The sequence below is a fragment of the Lycium barbarum genome, chromosome 4 (genome assembly GCF_019175385.1).
Source record: "Lycium barbarum isolate Lr01 chromosome 4, ASM1917538v2, whole genome shotgun sequence".
NCBI classification, from domain to species: Eukaryota; Viridiplantae; Streptophyta; class Magnoliopsida; order Solanales; family Solanaceae; genus Lycium; species Lycium barbarum.
The window spans coordinates 54,709,819-54,730,676 of NC_083340.1; the positions used below are offsets into that span (position 1 = coordinate 54,709,819).

General features: G+C 36.8%; 1 protein-coding gene across 1 annotated transcript; it reads left to right on the forward strand.

Moving 5' to 3' along the window:
- The first annotated feature begins 16,269 nt into the window (after positions 1-16,269).
- Positions 16,270-19,079, forward strand: LOC132636032 (large ribosomal subunit protein mL102 (rPPR5)-like). Its single transcript, XM_060352686.1, has one exon. It carries the CDS (start codon positions 16,568-16,570, stop codon positions 18,785-18,787), a length of 2,220 nt encoding a protein of 739 aa, XP_060208669.1. The 5' UTR covers positions 16,270-16,567; the 3' UTR covers positions 18,788-19,079.
- Positions 19,080-20,858: the final 1,779 nt, after the last annotated feature.

Sequence of the window (20,858 nt, forward strand, 5' to 3'; positions counted from 1 at the left end):
TTCTCTCTTTGCTTTTGAGTTCAGATATGCACAGAAATGCACTGTTGAAGATCTTGAATGAAGCATATGTCCCAAGCGAAACAACTAGTGAGGCGTTAGCTGGGATGATTGAGCGCGTACTTGACAGCCATCGAATCAGCTTCGATAATGAAGAACTGCCGCCAGAAGGATGTATGCATAACAAAGCGCTCTATATAACTGTCAAGTGTCGTAACATGTTTGTGGCTAAAGTATTGATTGATGGGGGTTCTGGACTCAACATCTGTCCATTAGCAAGTCTGAAGAAGATCGGATATAATGTTAGTGAGCTCAAGACCAGTGATATGAATATTCGAGCATTTGATGGGGCTCAAAGACGCCCTATTGGGGAAATAGAGTTGAAAGTGTTGATTGGCCCTGTTGAATTCATTATGGATTTTCAAGTACTTGATATTTCCACGACATACAACATGTTGTTAGGTAGACCGTGGATCCATTTGGCTGGGGCCGTACCATCTACTTTGCACCAAACTGTCAAATTCGAGTGGGATCAGCAACAAATATGTATACACGGAGAAGGAGACACGTCTTTCTATCTAGAGCAATCCACCCCATTCGTCGAGGCAGAAGGAGGGTTCGACGGAGCAGCTTACCACGCTTGGGAGGTTGTGAATGTCACTAAGGAGAGTGAAGTATGTCAAACTCAAGAGTTCAAAAGATCATGTGCCGCAATTATGGTTGCAAAAGAAATGGTGAGAAATGGGTACCAACCTGGATTTGGGCTAGGGAAAACACTAAATGGGCGAGTTGAGCCAGTCGTTCTCTCTACGCAACAATTTACATTCGGTTTGGGATATGAGCCAACTGAGGAAGAAGTGAAGAAAGCACGAAAGAATAAAAGGAAGGAGATTGCATTGCCAAAACCCATTCCTACCATTGATCAAACTTTCTTAAAACCTTCAGATCTTATTGTTGAAGTTGCCTATGATGATATCGTGGAAGGAGTCAAGAACCTGTTCGTGGAAGATGAAGATGATCATGCTATGATAATCAAAGACTTTGCTGAAATATTGACTTTATAGGCTGGTGAGCCGGGACCTGAGTTGCAAAATTGAACTTCTATCTTAGCCCCGGTTCGTCGGGAGTTTCAGTATTTTCAGTTTAAATTTCCTTTTGTAGTAGGCCGGAGGCATCAACTAGAACATTTAGTTCCTTTTGTCATGTTGCCTCTATGTTTTGTTACGGCCTTTTTAAATTAAGATTCTGTCATTTTGTTTGTAACGAACTACGTTTGGCCTGACTTCCTGTTGGATACGTAGGCAGCCCATATCGGGTTCGGCCACTCTTTTCAAATTATTTCAACGTCTTTGTTTTGTGGTTGGAACTACGTTTGGCCTGACTTCCTGTTGGATACGTAGGCAACCCACATCGAGTTCGGCCACTTTTTCAAAATATTTCAGTGTTTTGCTGTATGGGTGGAACTACGTGTGGCCTGATTTCCTTTTGGATACGTAGGCAACCCATATCGGGTTCGGCCCCCCCTTTATTAAAAAAAAAAACAAAAATTCAAAAGTCTTTATTTTTACCACGAACTACGTCTGGCCTGATTCCTTTGGGATACGTAGGCAACCCGAGGCGGGTTCGGCCCTTCTATTTTAAAAATTTTCAGTTTGTCCAAACATTTTGGTTCCTATAAAATACATAAGGATTTTTATACAAAACTTGGTCTTCCCCACCACTTAAATTCATGTGTCTTAGTATCTTGAAACTGGGACAAATTTTTGAAATCGGTCAAATCACTTTCAAAAAATTTTCATTACAATTTTCTCACTTTTCGATCGTTTAGAACCAAGCGTTTCCAGGACTTGAAACTGGGACAAATTTCGAAGTCGGTCAAATCACTTTCGAAAACTTTCATTATAAGTTCTTATTTTTCAATTGTCCAGAATCAAGCATCTCTAAGACTGAAACTGGGACAAATTTTTAGAAGTAGCATAAAAGTGGTCTTAAACAAAAGTCCATCCATATTTCTAAAATGTGAATAAATTCAAAAATCGAGTCTTCTTAATCACGTTACATGTTAGAGCCACTAAGTATTTCCTTTCAAAGTCATCCAAATCTCATTACTTTTATTTTCAAAATACATTTTTTTTTATAACTGAAACTCCCCGGCAAAGCAAGATATGTGGTGAGACATCGAAGAACGTGGACGCGACCGAGACAAAAGTCAATTCAAGGGCCAAGTTCCCCGACATGCACAAGTCAACCAATTTTCTTTTAAACTCACAATTTTTCTTTGTTGAGACAGGTCCAATTAACATGAACACGGTGCATGTATTAAATTATGGGCGTGATCAAAAAGTTAACTTTCTTCAAAATGCAAATACTCTTCAGCGTGGATGCAAAGGTAGCTTATGCCGAACGGTGGACGTCGTTCCACTCATCACGAATTTTCGATTGCAACAGTGGACACAAGTTCATCTTCTCAACCAAGGGCTGTAAGTATAATTCTTTTAGACCCAGCTATTGATTCTTATCACTAACAGTTGTTTTAGCTCGTGACATTCATCGATGGATCGAATACATATAATCATGGACACTGGCCTTGATCACCTGTTATTGGTTAGAATTCCTCAATTTCGTCATCACTTCATACATGTTCAAATCATTATCAAATTCTTTTAGAATGAAGTATGTTAATAAGATAACAAGATCGAAATATTGCATCGTATATCAAATTGTGGGGGGGTTAATTATAGATTTAACTTCCGTCACAACGGGACATGGATTAAGATGTGGATATCTTTTTACAATACTATTTCTAAAGTGGACGTGGATTTACATTTACATTGTGGATGCGAGCACGGAAGTGGAAATAGAATTATATTACAAAAACATATACATATAATTGTAGAAAGTGGATACAGATTATGTTTTCGAAAGTAAAAGTGAATTTATTTTTGCGCCGTATAATGCAGACGTGAAAGTAGATGTAAATTTACTGTTGTACCGTATAATACGGACGTCAAAGTCGACGTGGATTTATATTTTGTACCGTGAAATGCGGACGTAGATTTATATTTTGAACTGTGAAAGTGGACTTGGACTTATTTTTCTGCACCCTGAAAGTGGATGTGGATTTACATTTTTGCACCATGGGAAGTGGACATGATATAGGCACCCACCTTAGAATGCGGGTGTTTCAATGTTCGATTCAGGCACCCACCTTAGAATGCGGGTATTTCAATGTTCAATTTAGGCACCCACCTTAGAATGCGGGTATGTCAATTTTCAATTTAGGCACCCACCTTAGAATGCGGGTATTTCAAAATTTAATTTGGGCACCCACCTTAGAATGCGGGTATGTCAATTTTCAATTTTAGGCACCCACCTTAGAATGCGGGTATTTCAATGTTCAATTTAGGCACCCACCTTAGAATGCGGGTATGTCAATTTCAATCCAGGCACCCACCTTAGAATGCGGGTATTTCAATGTTCAATTCAGGCACCCACCTTAGAATGCGGGTATTTCAATGTTCAAATTAGGCACCCACCTTAGAATGCGGGTATGTCAATTTCAATCCAGGCACCCACCTTAGAATGCGGGTATGTCAATGTTCAATTCAGGCACCCACCTTAGAATGCGGGTATTTCAATGTTCAAATTAGGCACCCACCTTAGAATGCGGGTATGTCAATTTTCAATTTAGGCACCCACCTTAGAATGCGGGTATTTCAATGTTCAGTTCAGGCACCCACCTCCGAATGCGGGTATCTTATATTTCAAGTTCAGGCACCCACCTCCGAATGCGGGTATCTTATATTTCAAGTTCAGGCACCCACCTCCGAATGCGGGTATCTTATATTTCAGTTCAGGCACCCACCTCCGAATGCGGGTATCTTATATTTCAAGTTCAGGCGCCCACCTCCGAATGCGGGTATCTTATATTTCAAGTTCAGGCACCCACCTCCGAATGCGGGTATCTTATATTTCAAGTTCAGGCACCCACCTCCGAATGCGGGTATCTTATATTTCAGTTCAGGCACCCACCTCCGAATGCGGGTATCTTATATTTCAAGTTCAGGCACCCACCTCCGAATGCGGGTATCTTATATTTCAAGTTCAGGCACCCACCTCCGAATTCGGGTATCTTATATTTCAGTTCAGGCGCCCACCTCCGAATGCGGGTATCTTATATTTCAGTTCAGGCGCCACCTCCGAATGCGGGTATTTTATATTTCAGTACAGGCATCCACCTCCGAATGCGGGTATTTTATATTTAAAGTTCAGGCACCCACCTCCGAATGCGGGTATTTTATATTTCAAGTTCAGGTGCCCACCTCCGAATGCGGGTATTTAATATTTTATATTTCAGTACAGGCACCCACCTCCGAATGCGGGTATCTTATATTTCAGTTCGTGCATCACCTCCGAATGTGGCTTCAACTTTCGAAGCAGGGGTTGCAAGTGTAACTTATCCAACCCTGCCTTATTTACATATATTTCTTTATTGCTAACATTTGTTTTTAGCTGATGGCTTTTGACAATATCAAAGTTGGCATCACACATCAAATCGTGGAACTGTTTATTCGGCAGCGAACTGGGGCAATTTGTCGGGAAGGATAATCAGACTTCCCGACACGGGTCAAAGATCTACCTCGAACACTCGTCTCTAATTACAAGTATTCTCTTGCGTTCCAGCAATTCAATTTTCAGAATTCTCAAGTTTCTATCACAATACCCAGTGTTATCATAATTCAGCACTGAAACAATATTTTGCAAGTTTCACGCCAATTGGGGTTCAAGTGTCGTAATTGTCCAAGAACTACACTCGACCTGATTCTCATATAGTCCGAGATATGTAGGCAACTCAGAGACCGGAGTTCGGTCATGACCCTCTCAAATTTCCTTTAGCCGGGACAAAATAGGCTACTAAGTCAACGTCTTTGCCCGACAACACTTTTCATCGTTACCGGGCAAAGAGGGACAAGTTGTTGACACCCAATTTTGTCCCGCCTCTCTTCCAAAATACCTATTTTACGCTTCTAATATTTTTAGAAAAATTAAAAAATATATATAATTATTTTACGGAATTATTAGCCTTTTATCAATACCGACACTTTATTATTCTATTACAGTTACTAATTATTATTATTATTATTATTATTATTATTATTATTATTATTATTATTATTATTATTATTATTATTAACAATTTTTATCATTTTCAGTATTTTACCAGCTTACGCACACGCATAGCATTTATCTTTGCATAATTAAATAGTAGTATTTATTTAGTGCGGATTTTCAAAGAAAAATAACATATATTATTACACGGCTATTATAACACCATATGATTTTATTACCCGAGTCTAATAATCACACATTTTGGTATTAAGCAATATTTTGTCACCCTCGGTATATCATTAATTAAATTAGGTCTTCTATTTAAATTTAGAAGACAAACTATTTCTTGCACTCGATCCGTATTTTGACTTATCGGACCCCAAACCAAAGTCCGATTAACCCCTAATATTTTTTGGACTAGTCCGTATCTCTTATCTCAATTTTTAGAATAATCCGTGTTTTAATTTATTAGCCTATTCTCTTAATACCCAGTCTAAAAAATTGACCCAGTCCATTTATGGACTGGGTCCGACCCATTTTCGTCCAAAAAAGGGGGAAACCCTTAGGGCTTCCCCACATTTTCACCCGCCTCCTTCTTCACTTCCTTTCCTCTTTCTCTCTCGCCTCCCTCCACCTTTCCTCCGCCTCCCTCTTTCGTCGTCATCTCCCATCGCCGTCTCCACCCATCTCTCCATCATCCTCACCACCTTCGTCACTATACCTCCACTCACCCGATATCCCTGACACCCGACACCCTCGCCACTATCTCCATCTCCACCTCGTGACTTCCACTTCGTCACCGACATCCCATCGAAATCCCACTCACCCCGACACCATCTGACACCACCACGTTCTCCTCTGTCACACCCATACCCCGACACCCACGCGCATCTATCTAAAAAAGAGAAATAAACAAAACCCTAAAAGAGAGGCTCTATAAGAGAAAAGGGAAAAAAACGGAAAAGGGGGGGGGGGGGGGGGGGGGGAAAGAGAGAGGAAGAAAAGAAGTGAAGTTTTTCTCTTACACAAAAAAGAGATCTTGAATCAAAAAAATATAAAAAAAAAGATTTTAGCGGCAGAACCCTCCCCTAGGATCAGAGTTGAAAACCCCAATTTTCTTTTCTTTTTGAATATCGAATTCGTAGTTCTTTGTGATAGTTCAGGATATCGAAAAAAAAAAAAAGATCCAAACAATTTTTCGGCTATTCTGTGGGTGGTTGTTGAACCCGAGTCCCGTAAACTTGGATTCAATAGTTTTGAGGTACATCCGAGACTCGAAACCCTCCCTGTTCGCTGCATCTGGAGAAGGTGCGTAATTCCCCTTTCCTTTTTCATTTCGCATTTTTTATGTGTTTAATCTATAGAAATCAGTTGCTCTTGTCATTGTTTTGATCAGCTTATCATGCCTGGATTATGTTGGTCGATTTCCTGTTTTGTCAATGTTTATTAGGCGTAATTTGTTGGAGATTAATCCCCTGTATCTTTTATTTCGTATGCCTATCTTGTATTTTAGTTCAAATTGTCTATCCCGATCCGTTGATATTAATTTTAACATCAGTTAAGCATATTCCGCTGTCTGTTTTTTGGGTTTTTGCTTATCTCAGAAGTATGCGTAGCAGTCCCATATGGGGAGACGTATGTATATACATCAATCATTGTTTAGTTTAATTCTGGTTAAATATACTTGGTGGGTTAGTTTAACCTAGTATGTTTTCAGCCAAACATGTTGTGCCAGTTTGGTTAAACTAGATTTTCTTTTAGACTGACGTGGGATTTGAAAGTATGCCTATATATCTGTCTGATTGCTGGAGTTTAAAGTCATTCATGATACCTATCTGTATACAACCTGATTTTTCCTCTACGATATATTGTTTGAATTCAATATTGCCTTCATAATGTTCTATTGATGAGAAGTATACCCGTAAACCTATGAGATAAAAAATGGATTTGCTAAGACTGACTAACATTTATTTGCCATGAAAGTGACCAAGACTATGGTATATTCCTTGTGGTTCTATTTCAGAAACATGAGGCCCGTAATATGAATTCAGTTCAATTTGGTTCAGCTCTAAAATCTCAGAGTATTTGGGAAAGACTCAAAGGATTCTGAAATATAGCCTGAGAATATGTGAATTCATCTAGTATTCTAGGAAGCCTGTGTTGCATGTTTGAAATCCTGTACTGGGCAGATATAATAGCTGTGTAAATGATCATTTTCAATTTCTTATTCTGCGCACTGAAAGTTTAACTTATGGAGTAAGAATGCCTTAGTTTGACTTGAAATATTGTTAAGCCAGATGCTTGATCTTATTGTTATCTGAGTTCTATGTTAACAGATTTCGTCACTGCTAATGTCGGGCAAACACTGCCTTAATATGTGAATGTTCTAATGTTGTTTGCCTTAACATATTGGGCAGTTTTCTTGCGGTATTCATTGTTACTACTGTGTTGATATCGTGTTCCTTAGCATATTGGATAGTGTTCTTGTAACGTTCATTGCCATTATTGAGCAGATTATGTGTCTCAATATGTTATAAATGCTTCTAATGTTATTAAGGTAGCGAGATCGTATACCTATGTATACACGAAGTATACTTCAAATATACCTGGACCATACGCAATCTTACTAATTTGTTTTGAGTTCATATTCTATGTATTTCACTTTATCCATTTGCTTAGATACTAATCCCTCCTTTCCTTTTCATTTTATGCATGACCACCGTATACGAGTCCGAGAGACTCGTCCTCCTCCGCATTTGGTGTTGGGCCAAAAGCCCAACGTAATCTCTCTCCCGTGTCAATCCATCCACAGCAAAATAAAAAGGAATTTCTGGGCTAAGCCCAGTAGCGACAGCAGCAAACAGACCGTAGCAGAACAAAATGGGCTGAGCCCATTTAAATTATCTACTCCTCTATTCATTTTCTGTGCATTTAATTGTATTATGCAACTAACTCTTAGTTTGTTTTGTTTTCTCAGCTTAGATAAATCCTAATAAATTAGCACGTTTAGTTTTAGTAACGGGTAGCTAGTTAATGAGGACTAACAATCAATCCCATAATTTTTATTCCCAATCTTCTTTTCATGATAAGACTATTTATGATGCCTAATATTTATTTATTTGGAATAATTGATTTGCAAGATGTCATGACTATATATTTTAAGTAAAAAGAATCATATTTTATTTCCGTTATCTTAATTCCAAATAATACGATTTATTCAAAGTACAAAATTGCCAAATCTCTTATCAACAGCTATTATTTATGGGAATATTATCATATTTATAAATCTTATATTAAACAGCATTTTATTTTAAAGTTTAGTCACATTTATAAATCTTCTTTAAAATGGCATTTTTTTTATCTTAACAATGCTTATAAGTTTATTTCATGCAAAATTATTACATTTTCTATAAACCTTATTAAATATTGTCTTTTATTTAAGGCTTCATCGATATTTTCAATTCATCGATATTTTCAAGTCACATTTAAACTTTTAGAATCTTCTCTTATATAAGTTATTATGTTTTTTTACGAATATTATTTTTTAACAGCACGATTATACTTTCGCCTAAAATCTTAACAACATTCATAAATCGTATTAAAAATGGCCTTTAAAGTTCTCCTTTTATACAAATCAGTACATCTTTTTTTGTAAATCTTATTTTAACATTATTTTCCTTCAAAACTTTAGCCATATTAAACCATTTTTATAAAATTTAAGCACTGTATTAAATTTAATTAATTAACTTAAGTTTGGTCGGATAACCGTAAGTTAACGGATTCTAAAGGATGCCTAACCCCTTTCCTTTAGGATAATATAGAGCCCTTACCTAGAATCACACTGGTTAAGTAGACTATTAATTGAGGTTTAGTTTAACTTTCCTTTAGTTAATATTTAGGTGTCCTAATTCACCATTAAATTAATTAGGTGGCGACTCCTTAAATAAAATAAAACAGGAATCACCAATACGTCATACTCCCTAAAATCAACCCGGTTAAAATGGGGTGTGACAACTCCAAAGGCACATTTTAATGTATTCATTCGAAGTCGATATCTCCGAAGTCGCTCGAACACCATTCTCAGGTCTTGCAAGTGGTCGCTCCTCTTTCTTGATTTTACCACCAAGTCTTCCACATAACATTCAACATTTTTGTGGAGCAAATCATCAAAGATATTCTGCATAGCCCTTTGATATGTGGCACCAACATTTTTCAAACCGAAAGGCATCACTTTGTAACAATAAATACCCTTGGGTGTACGAAATGCAGTAAGCTCTTCATCTTTTGGTGCCATGCGAATTTGGTTATAGCCGAATGAACTGTCCATGAAAGACATCGCCTCGTAACCAGTGGTAGCATCAATCATCAATTCTGGGATGGGAAGCGGGAAATCATCTTTAGGGCATGCGTTGTTAAGATCCCTGAAGTCAACACAAACTCGAATTTGGCCAGTCTTTTTTTTTACGGGAACGATACTCGAAATCCATGTAGGATATTTAACTTCATGAATAAAGCCAACTTCAATGAGTTTGTTGACTTCATTTTCGATTGAAGGAACCAAATCTAGTCTGAAATACCTTTGGGCCTGCTTAACAGGACGGGCACCATTCTTGACCACCAGATGATGAACTGCTACTTTGGGATCTAATCCAGGCATCTCTTTATAACTCCAAGCAAAAACATCCCTATATTCTTTGAGTATTTCCATGTAAGTGTCTTCTTCATCACCTGTTAGAAAAGCACTTAGGTAGGTGGGCCTTAGGTCTTCATCAATACCAAGATTAACTTCTTTCAAAGAGTCTACTGTGGTCTTCACCCCTTCTTCAAGTGCTGGAGGAGCATCTCTGGCATCTTCATCCTCTCGAGGATCTCCATCATTGAAAGATATGTGGTAACACGAGGAAATGTCCTCCAACTTCTCGGCAACCTCTATCTGAAATGAAGTATCTTGATCACTTTGTGCGGTAATATAATATGAAGAACCTATACTCTCCTCATCTTCGTCACGCTCCTTGGTATACACTACAGTGTGAGACTTTGATTTTAGCACCTCCCCACATGAAACCACAAACTTTGTTTGTCGTCTCATTCTAGAAGGAATCAAACTTTGTATATCCCTCCGGGTTCCAGGCAAAGCAAGCGTTTTCACGCTTTGATAATCTTTGTGGAACTCGTTCTTCCTTTTCTTCTTCATTTTTAACGGCCCTAATCTCTCAAATACAGAAGCTTTTGTGGCCGACTTTCCAAGACGATCAAACACTGAAGGCCTTTTGTTGGAAGCAACAGACTCATCTTCCATAGTGATGTAGTTGATACTTGCCCTTCTTATGGATATGCGAACTGGCGGAGGTTGTTTGTATCCCAGACCTTCACGTGATTGTATCATGCTAGCTTCTGATGGAAGTTTCCCTAACTTTGATGGCTCGTTGGGGTTGTACCCAGCCTTGACAAATAACTTGTAAGCATTTGGATCAAAGCCTTCATTTGTACGTTTTGTAGGGAGTGCCATATTTTGTGGCGGATTCTGAGCCACGAAGTCTGCAAGTAACTTTGAGGACAAATTTATCACATCAATTCGTCTGATGGGAAGAGTTAGCCCTCCTAGCGTATTTTCTTGAGCTTCAGATGGTTGACCTTCCCTTTTCTTCAACTTTGGGACATAGCAGAGCACGGGAGTTGTCTTTTTTTTTTTAAAGACACGGTGTTCCCTTTATTGGGACCGGAGTGTGACACCTCAGCACCAACTTCAACTTTTCCAATAGTCTCATCAGCTCTTTCAGTTGCGATCTTATCACTCTTAGTCGTTGCGATGTCATCGACTTTTACTTCTCTTACCATGTAGTTTTTCAAGTAGAACTTCGCATCGACGAAGTGTGACTCTGTTTCAGTAAATGGCTTATCATCAGCAACTATCTTCTTTTCGACACTGCCTTCAAGATACTTCAAACACTGAAAGTAGGAGGATGGGACAACTTTGTTCTCGTGTATCCATGGCCTGCCAAGCAACATATTATACGAAGTCTTTGCGTCGATGACATGCATCCATGCACTTGATCGCAAATCTTCGGTGGTGATATCTACTTTGATAGCACCTATGGCTCGTTGCCCCCATTGATTGAATCCTTGTATCATCAAGCGGCTTTCAGAAAGTTCTTCAGTTGTGATGCCAAGTTCCTTCATTGTACGAATAGGAAGAATGTTAACTCCAGATCCATCATCTATCAATATTCTGTTTATCCTCTTCTCGAGGGCATAACCCACCATGTACAATGGGCGATTATGTAGTGTTTCACCAAGTAGAAGATCGTCATCTGTGAATGTGATTCTTGTATCACATATGTGTACCTCTTTCGAAGAAGATTCAACAGGCTTTTCAGATGATGACAGAGACGATGTTGATAGATTTTCATCATTTGCTTCCTTTTTATCAGTATTGAAGCATGATGCCTCAATGTTGTCTCGATCAGTCTTATTGTGGAACCAGCTTGGCAGGAATTCCCCCAAAGTCACAGGACATCGTGGTTCTTGGTGGTAGTTCTCCTCCACTTTTGCTTTCCTCGGACGCTCAACTGATTTCTGCTTCCTTGGTCTTCTAACCATCCTTTTCCTTGTTGGTTGTTTAGATGATTCTTTTCGTGGACTTGTTTTACAGCGTCTCCACCTAGTCACCAGAATCCAACCTTCATCATTGGCTTCATCAACTTGGGTTCTATCTTCCTTCAATAGTCCTCCCTCATGTTCTTCAAAGCTGTATATCTGGATCGGATCGAAAGAGGCAAAGGTGATAGAGACTTGATTCGAACTTGCCTTCTCATCATCAAGCAGAATCTTGTTTTCATTAGCCAACTGCATAACTTTGTCCTTGAAGACAAAGCACTTCTCAAGAGGGTGACCCACAAGTCGATGATACTTGCAATAGTTCGTGTCGTTTGTTCTTCCAACTTCATTGGGCCGCTTCATCTCTGGTAACTCAATGAGCTTCAACTCAAGTAGTTCATCAAAAATTTCAGGGACATCAGAATCCAGGAAGGGGTATTCTCTTTCTTGCATCTCCTTCAAGGTAGACTTTCGGCTTTTGTTGTCTTGGAAGGAAGTTGCTTTCATACTTTGCTTCTTGCTCACCTTCGTAGTAAACTTTATAGGCGCGGCGTTGACGTTCATGGATTCTTTATTATCACTCTTGGGGACGAACTTGCTCCATTTCTTGGGTTCCTGCTTGTCCTTTCCTTTGCGTGGGTCGTAGACAGGCATTACTTCATTCCCAGCTCATTAATTCATCGTCTTCCTTCATAGCAGAGTTCTTGGATCCAGAGAGATCAAGTAGAGCTAGAGTCTTCTTAATCTTTTCAGCAATGTTGCTTCCTTCCTCCGATGCATCAGTAGAGGATCTCGCTCCTTTTGGAGATGAAGATCCAAAAACAGGAGTTGTTACGGATGAGACTTGGAGTACTTGTTGTCCCAACATGCTTGCTTTGCTCCTCGTAACTGGTCAAATGCTACCAAAGGTAATGTCGAGGATGCTTTCCACAACAGGAAAATTCGCGTCGAGAAAATAATAATCGAGATAGGAAAATATCGCGACAATCTTTGTATTTGATTTCAGAATATGAGTGTTACAATCTCTATGATTCCTCTGATTCGTCTTTTCAACAATAATTTCAAGGGCTTTTGAGCTTATTCTTGAACTTGATGGATTTGATCTTGACTTGTACTTGAATTCAAGGGCTTTTGAGCTTGATCTTGAATCTGGTGGTCTTGATCTTAAACTTGTACTTGGATTCAAGGGCTTGAAGCTTGATCTTGAATCTTCGTCTGGATCTCTAGAACTTCTAGAGAAATACTTGAATGCTTGAATGCTTTTAGCTTGAAGAGAAATCCGCAGCGTTTGATCCACGAGCTCTCTCTTGCTTCTTGTTAGAATTTCTGTCCCCTCTTCTGAATTGTGAGACCCTTATTTATAGTTGTAGGATGGAGGAGTTGTGATAAGGACAAACTTCTTTCGACCAATCAGATTTAAGCTGACATGTCGATGTTTGATTGGCCGGAACATGTCGCTTGTACACGTGGCACACCTTCATTGGCCTTTGATTTGACTGGGCATGCTGCATCATTTTGACACGTGGCATGATCCTATTGGCTCCTTCGTTTGACTTGGCGTGCCACGTCATTTGACATGTGGCACCAATTTGGGCCTCTAGGATTAGATGACATCTTGGGCTTAGCAAAGTGGGCTCACCATTTTTAGCCCAAATCAATGGACTAGCCCAACGAAATTGGACCTTTAATTAACTCCGTATTTATTGGACTTAAATAATTGATCCAAATGTACTAGCCAACAATATTTATTTGGACTAACATATATTTGATTTAATATAATTTGAATTTCTTGTGAATTGAAAGTAACCCAATAAACAAGTCAAATTCGAGACCACAAAAATGAGAATTATACGAAAATATACCTGGAAATCACGAGGAAACATGATAAAGGACAAAAGCCCTAAAAAATCTGGCGAAGAATTGCCGTGGATTGGTTTGAATTGGCCATCGACGGCGGAACCCTATAAAATCGCAAAAATTGCCTAAGAAGCTGAGGGAAAGGTCGGGGGTGAAAAATGAATATGAGGTGTGGGGGGGTGGTGTGAAAGTTTATTTTAATAAACTTTACTCCCCTTTTTTTTAATAAGTTCTCCCCCTTTAGTTTTTAAAAAAAGTTTAAATTAACCCTTCCTTTTAATGAAAACACTTTTTCCAAACATTGTACTCATTTAATAAAATACATATTCTTTAAAATGTATTCATCTAAAACTTCCTCGTAAAAATAACTTTTGACGAAAAGAAGATTTATAATACGTATTTTTAAAATACAAGCTTTAAAAGAAACCCAATATTGACATAGTTCCGAGCAATATTTAAAAATGTGAAGAATGCGGTCAAAATGAGCCGTAATTCATACGTCGTCTTAATTAACAATTTTTCCGAGTTAGACGGAGCGGGATACATATCTTCTTTTCAAATCATATTTGTGAAAGTAAATAACTCATAATTTTCTTGTAATTGTCAATTTTTATGAAATAATAATAAAATGTCAATTTTTACAATTTTCTGGGGATTTTTGAAATTTTAATTTTTAAGGGTGTATCCTTACTCCATTTTGGACTTGGGAATTTTGAAAATTAAAATACGTGTCTTATGAGGTGAAAATTAGTTGTCAACACCCTGTGGCTTAGTATTTTTCTTTAAAGAATGAACAGTCAGTCCTCTATGATACTCTGTCAGTATATGATATATATACCATGTGAATATCATAAAGGACTGAGTAGTGCTTTTTAAAAAAAATGAACCAATCGTCCTTTATGGTACCTTGTCAGTATATGATATATATACCGCAACAATATACTTCAACTGCTACTGATTGGTATGCTATATGTTAGAATAAGTTATTTTTTGATAATTGATAAATGAAAAAATAAAAATAAATAAAGAGGTGTACCATATAAGTTATCTTTTTATTGATATTGTGAAAAAAATTAAAATAAAGGAGCCAAAAAGTGTGTAGAATTAAATTATGAAAAAAAATAATAAATAAATTAAAAAAGGAGAAGAAGAAAAAGACTGAATTGAAAATAATAATAAATAAAATTAGAAAAAGAGTAAAAAAAAAAGGAAAAAAAGAGAAGAGAAATAGGTGTAATATTGTTCTAATAACTGATTTAGAGAAACAAAATGAGAAAAACAAAGATAAAAAGTATATTATATCAATTATATTAAAAAAAAAAGAAGGAAGGTAAACGAATGTTTACTATGTCAGTTATCCTTTTTTTAATGTATAGAAAATAAAAAAGAATTTTAAAAAAAAGAGCAAAGAAAAAGTGAATGAAATTAAATCATGGAAAAAAATAAAATAAAAATTAGAAAAGGAACAAGAAACAAAGAAAATGAAATACGGAAAAAAAACCAAAACAAAAAAAAGAGCCAAAATTGAGTATGAAACCAAATTATGGCGAAAAAAGAAAATAAAAATAGTATGATTTCTTTTAATATAAAGAAAATTAAAGAAAAAACATTTATAATATGAACAAAAAAGAGAAAAAAGAATAATATAACATGAACAAAAAAGGATAAAAAAAGAAAATGAAATGAGAAAACAAAAAAGAAAAAAAAATCTAGAGAAAAACAAAGAAGAGAAAAAAGAGATAATTACCTATAAAAACTATAATGGTAATTAGTTTGATGGTCATGAAAGTAAGGGGTATGAGCTTGTAATTAATTTGGGTTTGGCGGGATTCACATTATTTTCCCTATTATATACCCATCAGTTCACCCTTTTGTTATCCTTGTGAATTGTTCCTCAACCTTTTGGTACCCACAAAAATTGTGAATTGTTAAACAATCTTTTTCTGAGTAGGTGTTTGGCCATGAAAATAAAATATTTTTTACTTTATTTGGAATTTTGGAGTTGGAGTTAAAGATGGAGTTGTGTTTGGTTATAGTTTTTGCAAAGAATATTTGGTTGTATGAATGTATTGAAAGTGAAAAAAGTGAAAATAGGATTTTAGTTGTGTTCCAAATTTCAAATACGACTTCAAGTTGTATTTGAAATTTTCATGGCCAAACGCTGATTTCCAAATAAAGTGAAATAGTTTTCTGAAAAAAAGTAAAAAAAATTCATGGCCAAACAGGTCCTGAATTAGGCTATATAATATCTGTGTTTGAGCTTTTATATTTTATTTCTTGAAAAATTATTCAAGTTATTAATGACTTAGTATGCTTTTGGCCATGAAAATCAAATGTTTTTTTACTTTATTTGAAACTTTGAGATTGGAGTTGAAGAGGAGTTGTGTTTGATTATATTTTTTGTAAAAATTATTTGGTTATTTGATGTACTAAGAGTGTAGAACATGGTTTCAAGAGGGTGTTTGGATTGACCTATTTTAAGTGTTTATTGACTTTTAACTTTTAAGAACTTTTCTACTTTTGTGGTGTTTGAGAAAAATAAAAAGTGTTTTTAAGTGAAAAAAATACAAAAATAAGCCAAAAATAAAAAAATAATTAAAATAAATTTCTTTAAAAAGCCAATTCAACACTCTATTTTAGGGATCGTTTCGTAAGAGGAATAAGTTATTCCGTATAAATGAGATTAGATGAAATGTCAAAAGAGTTATCCACAGTCCAAACATGCAATAATTCCAATCCTATGCCGTCCTATCACTCCGCCAAACGACTCCGTAGTGTTTTCCTAATTTCAGGTGAAACTTCAAATAAAGTGAAAAAAGAATAAGTGGGCATTATCAGCCGTCCGCAGTCCGACGATCACCATCCTTGAAAAAAAAAAAAAAAGAAGTCAGATTTATGTACGCCAAAAAAACAAAAAAAAAAAAGAGAAAAACTTTAGTTGGAAAACCCTAAGCCCCTGCAGTGCAGCCTCCACCCATCTCTCTCTTTCTCTACATGGTTTAATTTCATGTCCCATTTCTCTTCATCATTTACACACCCAAATTCAACAACGAAAAAAAAAATGGCTTCTTTGTATGCATCAAGAGCATTGAAGAAGCACTTGACTACCCCACTATCCTTAAGATCAACAACAGCATCCTTCTGTTACTACTCTTCCCAATCCCTCAATGAAAACCCGAATCCTAAGAAGCAAGAAAAGATAGAAGATCTCATTTGCAGAATGATGTCATCACGCGCTTGGACAACACGTTTACAAAACTCCATTCGTAATCTTGTTCCTTCATTTGATAACCAACTTGTTTACAATGTGTTACACAGTGCTAAAAATGCTGACCATGCTTTACAGTTCTTTAGATGGGTTGAAAGATCAGGTCTTTTAAAGCATGATAAAGAAACACATTTCAAGATTATACAAATTCTTGGTAGAGCTGGTAAACTTAATCATGCTAGATGTATACTTCTTGATATGCCTAATAAAGGTCTTGATTGGGATGAAGAATTATGGATTTTAATGATTGATAGTTATGGTAAATCAGGGATTGTTCAAGAAAGTGTTAAGTTGTTTCAAAAAATGGAAGAGTTAGGTGTCGAGAGGAGCATTAATTCGTATAACGCGTTGTTTAACGTGATAACGCGTCGTGGGAGGTATATGATGGCGAAAAGGTATTTTAATAAGATGGTTAATGAGGGTATCGAACCGACCAGACATACGTATAATCTTTTGATTTGGGGGTTCTTTTTATCGTCGAAATTGGATACTGCTATTAGGTTCTTTGAGGATATGAAGAGTAGGGAGATTACGCCTGATGTTGTAACTTATAATACTATGATTAATGGGTATAATCGGGTTAAGAAAATAGAAGAGGCGGAGACGTATTTTGTGGAAATGAAGGGGAGGAATATAGAGCCGAATGTGATTAGTTATACAACGTTGATTAAAGGGTATAGTTCGGTTGAGAGAATAGATGATGCATTGAGATTGTTTGAAGAGATGAAGAGTTTTGGTATTAAACCAAATGCTATTACGTATTCGACACTGTTGCCTGGTCTTTGTGATGCTAAGAAAATGTCTGAAGCTCGGTCGATTTTGAAAGAGATGGAAGAGAAGTATATTGCACCTAAGGATAACTCTATCTTCATAAAGTTAATCTCCGGACAGTGTGAGGCAGGTGATTTAGATGCTGCTGCTGATGTTCTAAAAACTATGATCAGATTAAGTATTCCCACTGAGGCTGGACATTACGGTGTCCTAATTGAGAATTTCTGCAAGGCTGGTATTTATGATCGAGCTGTCAAGTTTCTGGATAAGCTTATTGAGAAAGAAATCGTCCTGCGACCGGAGAGTAGTTTGTCTATGGAACCGAGTGCGTATAACCTGATTATTGATCACCTATGCAATAATGGCCAGACGAGCAAGGCTGAAACTTTTTTTAGACAGTTGATGAAAACTGGGGTTCAAGATCCTGTTGCCTTCAACAATATTGTCTGTGGGCACTCAAGAGAAGGGGTTCCTGATTCGGCGTTTGAAATTTTGAAGATTATGGGGAGAAGAAAGGTTGTTTCTGATGTTATTTCTCACAAGTCACTTGTGGAGTGCTATCTGAAGAAAGGGGAGCCTGCCGATGCTAAAACTGCTTTGGATAATATGCTTGAAAACGGACATAAACCGGACTCCTTGTTGTATAGATCAGTGATGGAGAGCCTGATGGGAGATGGAAGGGTTCAAACAGCAAGCCGAGTGATGAAAGTCATGTTGGAGAAGGGAGTGAAAGAACATATGGATTTAATTTCTACAATATTGGAAGCCCTACTAATGAGGGGACATGTCGAGGAGGCACTTGGAAGAATTGAATTGTTGTTGCACAGCAGTCTCTCACCTGATCTTGATGGTCTCTTGTCGGTTCTATGCGACAAAGGAAAGACTAGTGCTGCTCTAAAGCTGTTAGATTTCGGTTTAGAGAGAAATTGTAACATAGACTTTTCAAGCTATGATAAGGTGTTGGATTCTCTTGTAGCTGCTGGGAAGACACTTAATGCCTATTCTATTTTGTGCAAGATGATGGAGAAAGGAGGAGTTGAAGATCACAAGAGTTGTGAAGAGTTAATTAAGAGCCTCAATGACGAGGGAAACACAAAGCAAGCGGATATTCTAAGAAGAATGATACTCGGAAAGGAAACAACACTTGACAGTAAGAAAGGGAAGAAAAAGACGGCCATGGCTACATGATTCCTCTAATTTTGCTATTAGTTACAGGTTAGAATTTATGAATCACGTTATGTGAAAGATGATGATGGGAATTTTGTTTTGTGGCAGAATAATCTCAGAAGTCATTTGACATTTTCCCTTTTTAAGCTTTTGCATTTTGGAGTCAGATAGTATATGTTTATTTATGCAGGAATTCTTCTTTTAGATGTGCAATTGTAAGGAATGTGGTTTGAGGTCTGATGACATCTACGATCTGATCTGCCATCAAATTGTTTTAACTTCTTATGAGAGGCTTCTTTTTAATCTACTTTTATCTCTTGTTTTAGTGAATATAACATAAACTTTTGTTTTGTCCGGTCCTCTTCAATATTTTACTAAGTAAGGTGTTTGTTACATTTTCAATGATATGAAAGAAGTTGATATTATGGTGAATCCCTGCGACCCATAGGTCAACCTCTTCCTTGCATACTTTATCTTCTTTTAGTTGGTTAAATTCTCAATCTAAAGTTTTATTCCATTTGGAGTAACAAGCAACAAGGGTTTTGTCTCTTTTATTTTTTAATTTGGGATGGGTGGGAACCCGCAAACTTCAAATCTTGGATCCGCCTCTGCCAAATATGGACTGAGACTTATAAGAGGAAAATGGGAATTATGTAACTGATGTGGCTAGGGAGATTGGGGTAAGTATTCTTAGAAACTTGCTGCAAATGGGTTTAAAAATTATAAAGAGAGAGAGAATTTGGACTGCTATTGGTGTCTGGTAGTTTAAAAGCTCGAGGTATTAAACTATTGCAAAAATCCTACTCCTATATTCATGTGCTTCCAGATTGCTTCCATTAAACCAAAGTATCATGTTGTAACTGAAAACAAGTTTTGTTTATATCAAACTTTATATCCTTTTGTTGAATCAAAAATCAGTTCATGATCTTATACCTTTTGTTGGCTGAAGTGAAATAGCTTATTAAAAGCTGTGTAGATGTCGCTGGACAACTGAGGGAAGTTGGATTGGCAGATATAGAATTAGGAACAATTGATGATCTCTCTGTGATCTCTATCTATACTGGTGAGTTTTCTAGGAAGCTAGCTAGTGTTATGTGAAAGAAATTTGAGATGACCGATATATAATGAGTTACCTGATCTTAGTTGAATTTGTTGCTAATCAAGTCTTATGAATCAGTGTATGAACTTGGGCCGTTTTGGTAAGGCAACATATTTTCCTCAGTAAAATTCTTTTTTGGTGTTTGGTTGCTGAAATTGTTGAAAATAATGTACTACTAAATAAGTGGAATAATAATGTACTACTAAATAAGTGGAATAATAATGTACTACTAAATAAGCGGAATTATTTTCACGTCCATTATGGGTGTACTCGACTGAAAACTTGCTTCTGTTTACGTAAACAGTTTTCTTTGATAAAGCATTTTCCATGGAAAATATGTGCTTTTGGAATTTGTTTTTCTTATACCAAACACGGCTTTGCTCCTTTTACCTGAAAAGATGAATACTGAAAATTTGAATTCAGGACTGGTGACTACTTGAGTTATATGCTGAGATATGTGGTTCCTAGTAGTTATATGCATTTGTAAATATAGATGTAACTGTGGGATGACATCCTATTGCACTGCTATAGCAGCTGAAATGGACCATTAAGGCTTACCCAATCTCTGAAAAATAGGTATGACATATTAGTAAATTTAGGACTTAATGTTAGAAACATGTTCTAACTCTAACAAGCAGAGCAATTGATGCTTGTTTGAAAGCAAAGAATACAGAATATAGCATAAATTTTTGTTTTGTCTGATCCTCTTCAATATTTTACTACTTAAGGTGTTTATTACATTTTCAATGATATGGAAGAAGTTGAAACCCTGTGAGACCCATAGATCAACTGCTTCCCTGCGTTCTTTCTCTTCTTTTAGTTGGTGAAATTCTCGATCTAAAGTTTTTTCCCGTTTGGAGTAACAAGCAACAAGGGTTCTTATATTCTTCTAGGAATTAGTATTTTCCCTTGGATGTAGTTACAGTAATAATTAGTGAAACCTTTGACTTTAAAAAAAAAAAAAAAGATCTTTGCAGTACCCCTGTTTTTGTC

Excerpts from the sequence above, each read along its gene's own strand:
- LOC132636032 (XM_060352686.1), top strand. The coding sequence starts at position 16,568 with ATGTCCCATTTCTCTTCATCATTTACACACCCAAATTCAACAACGAAA.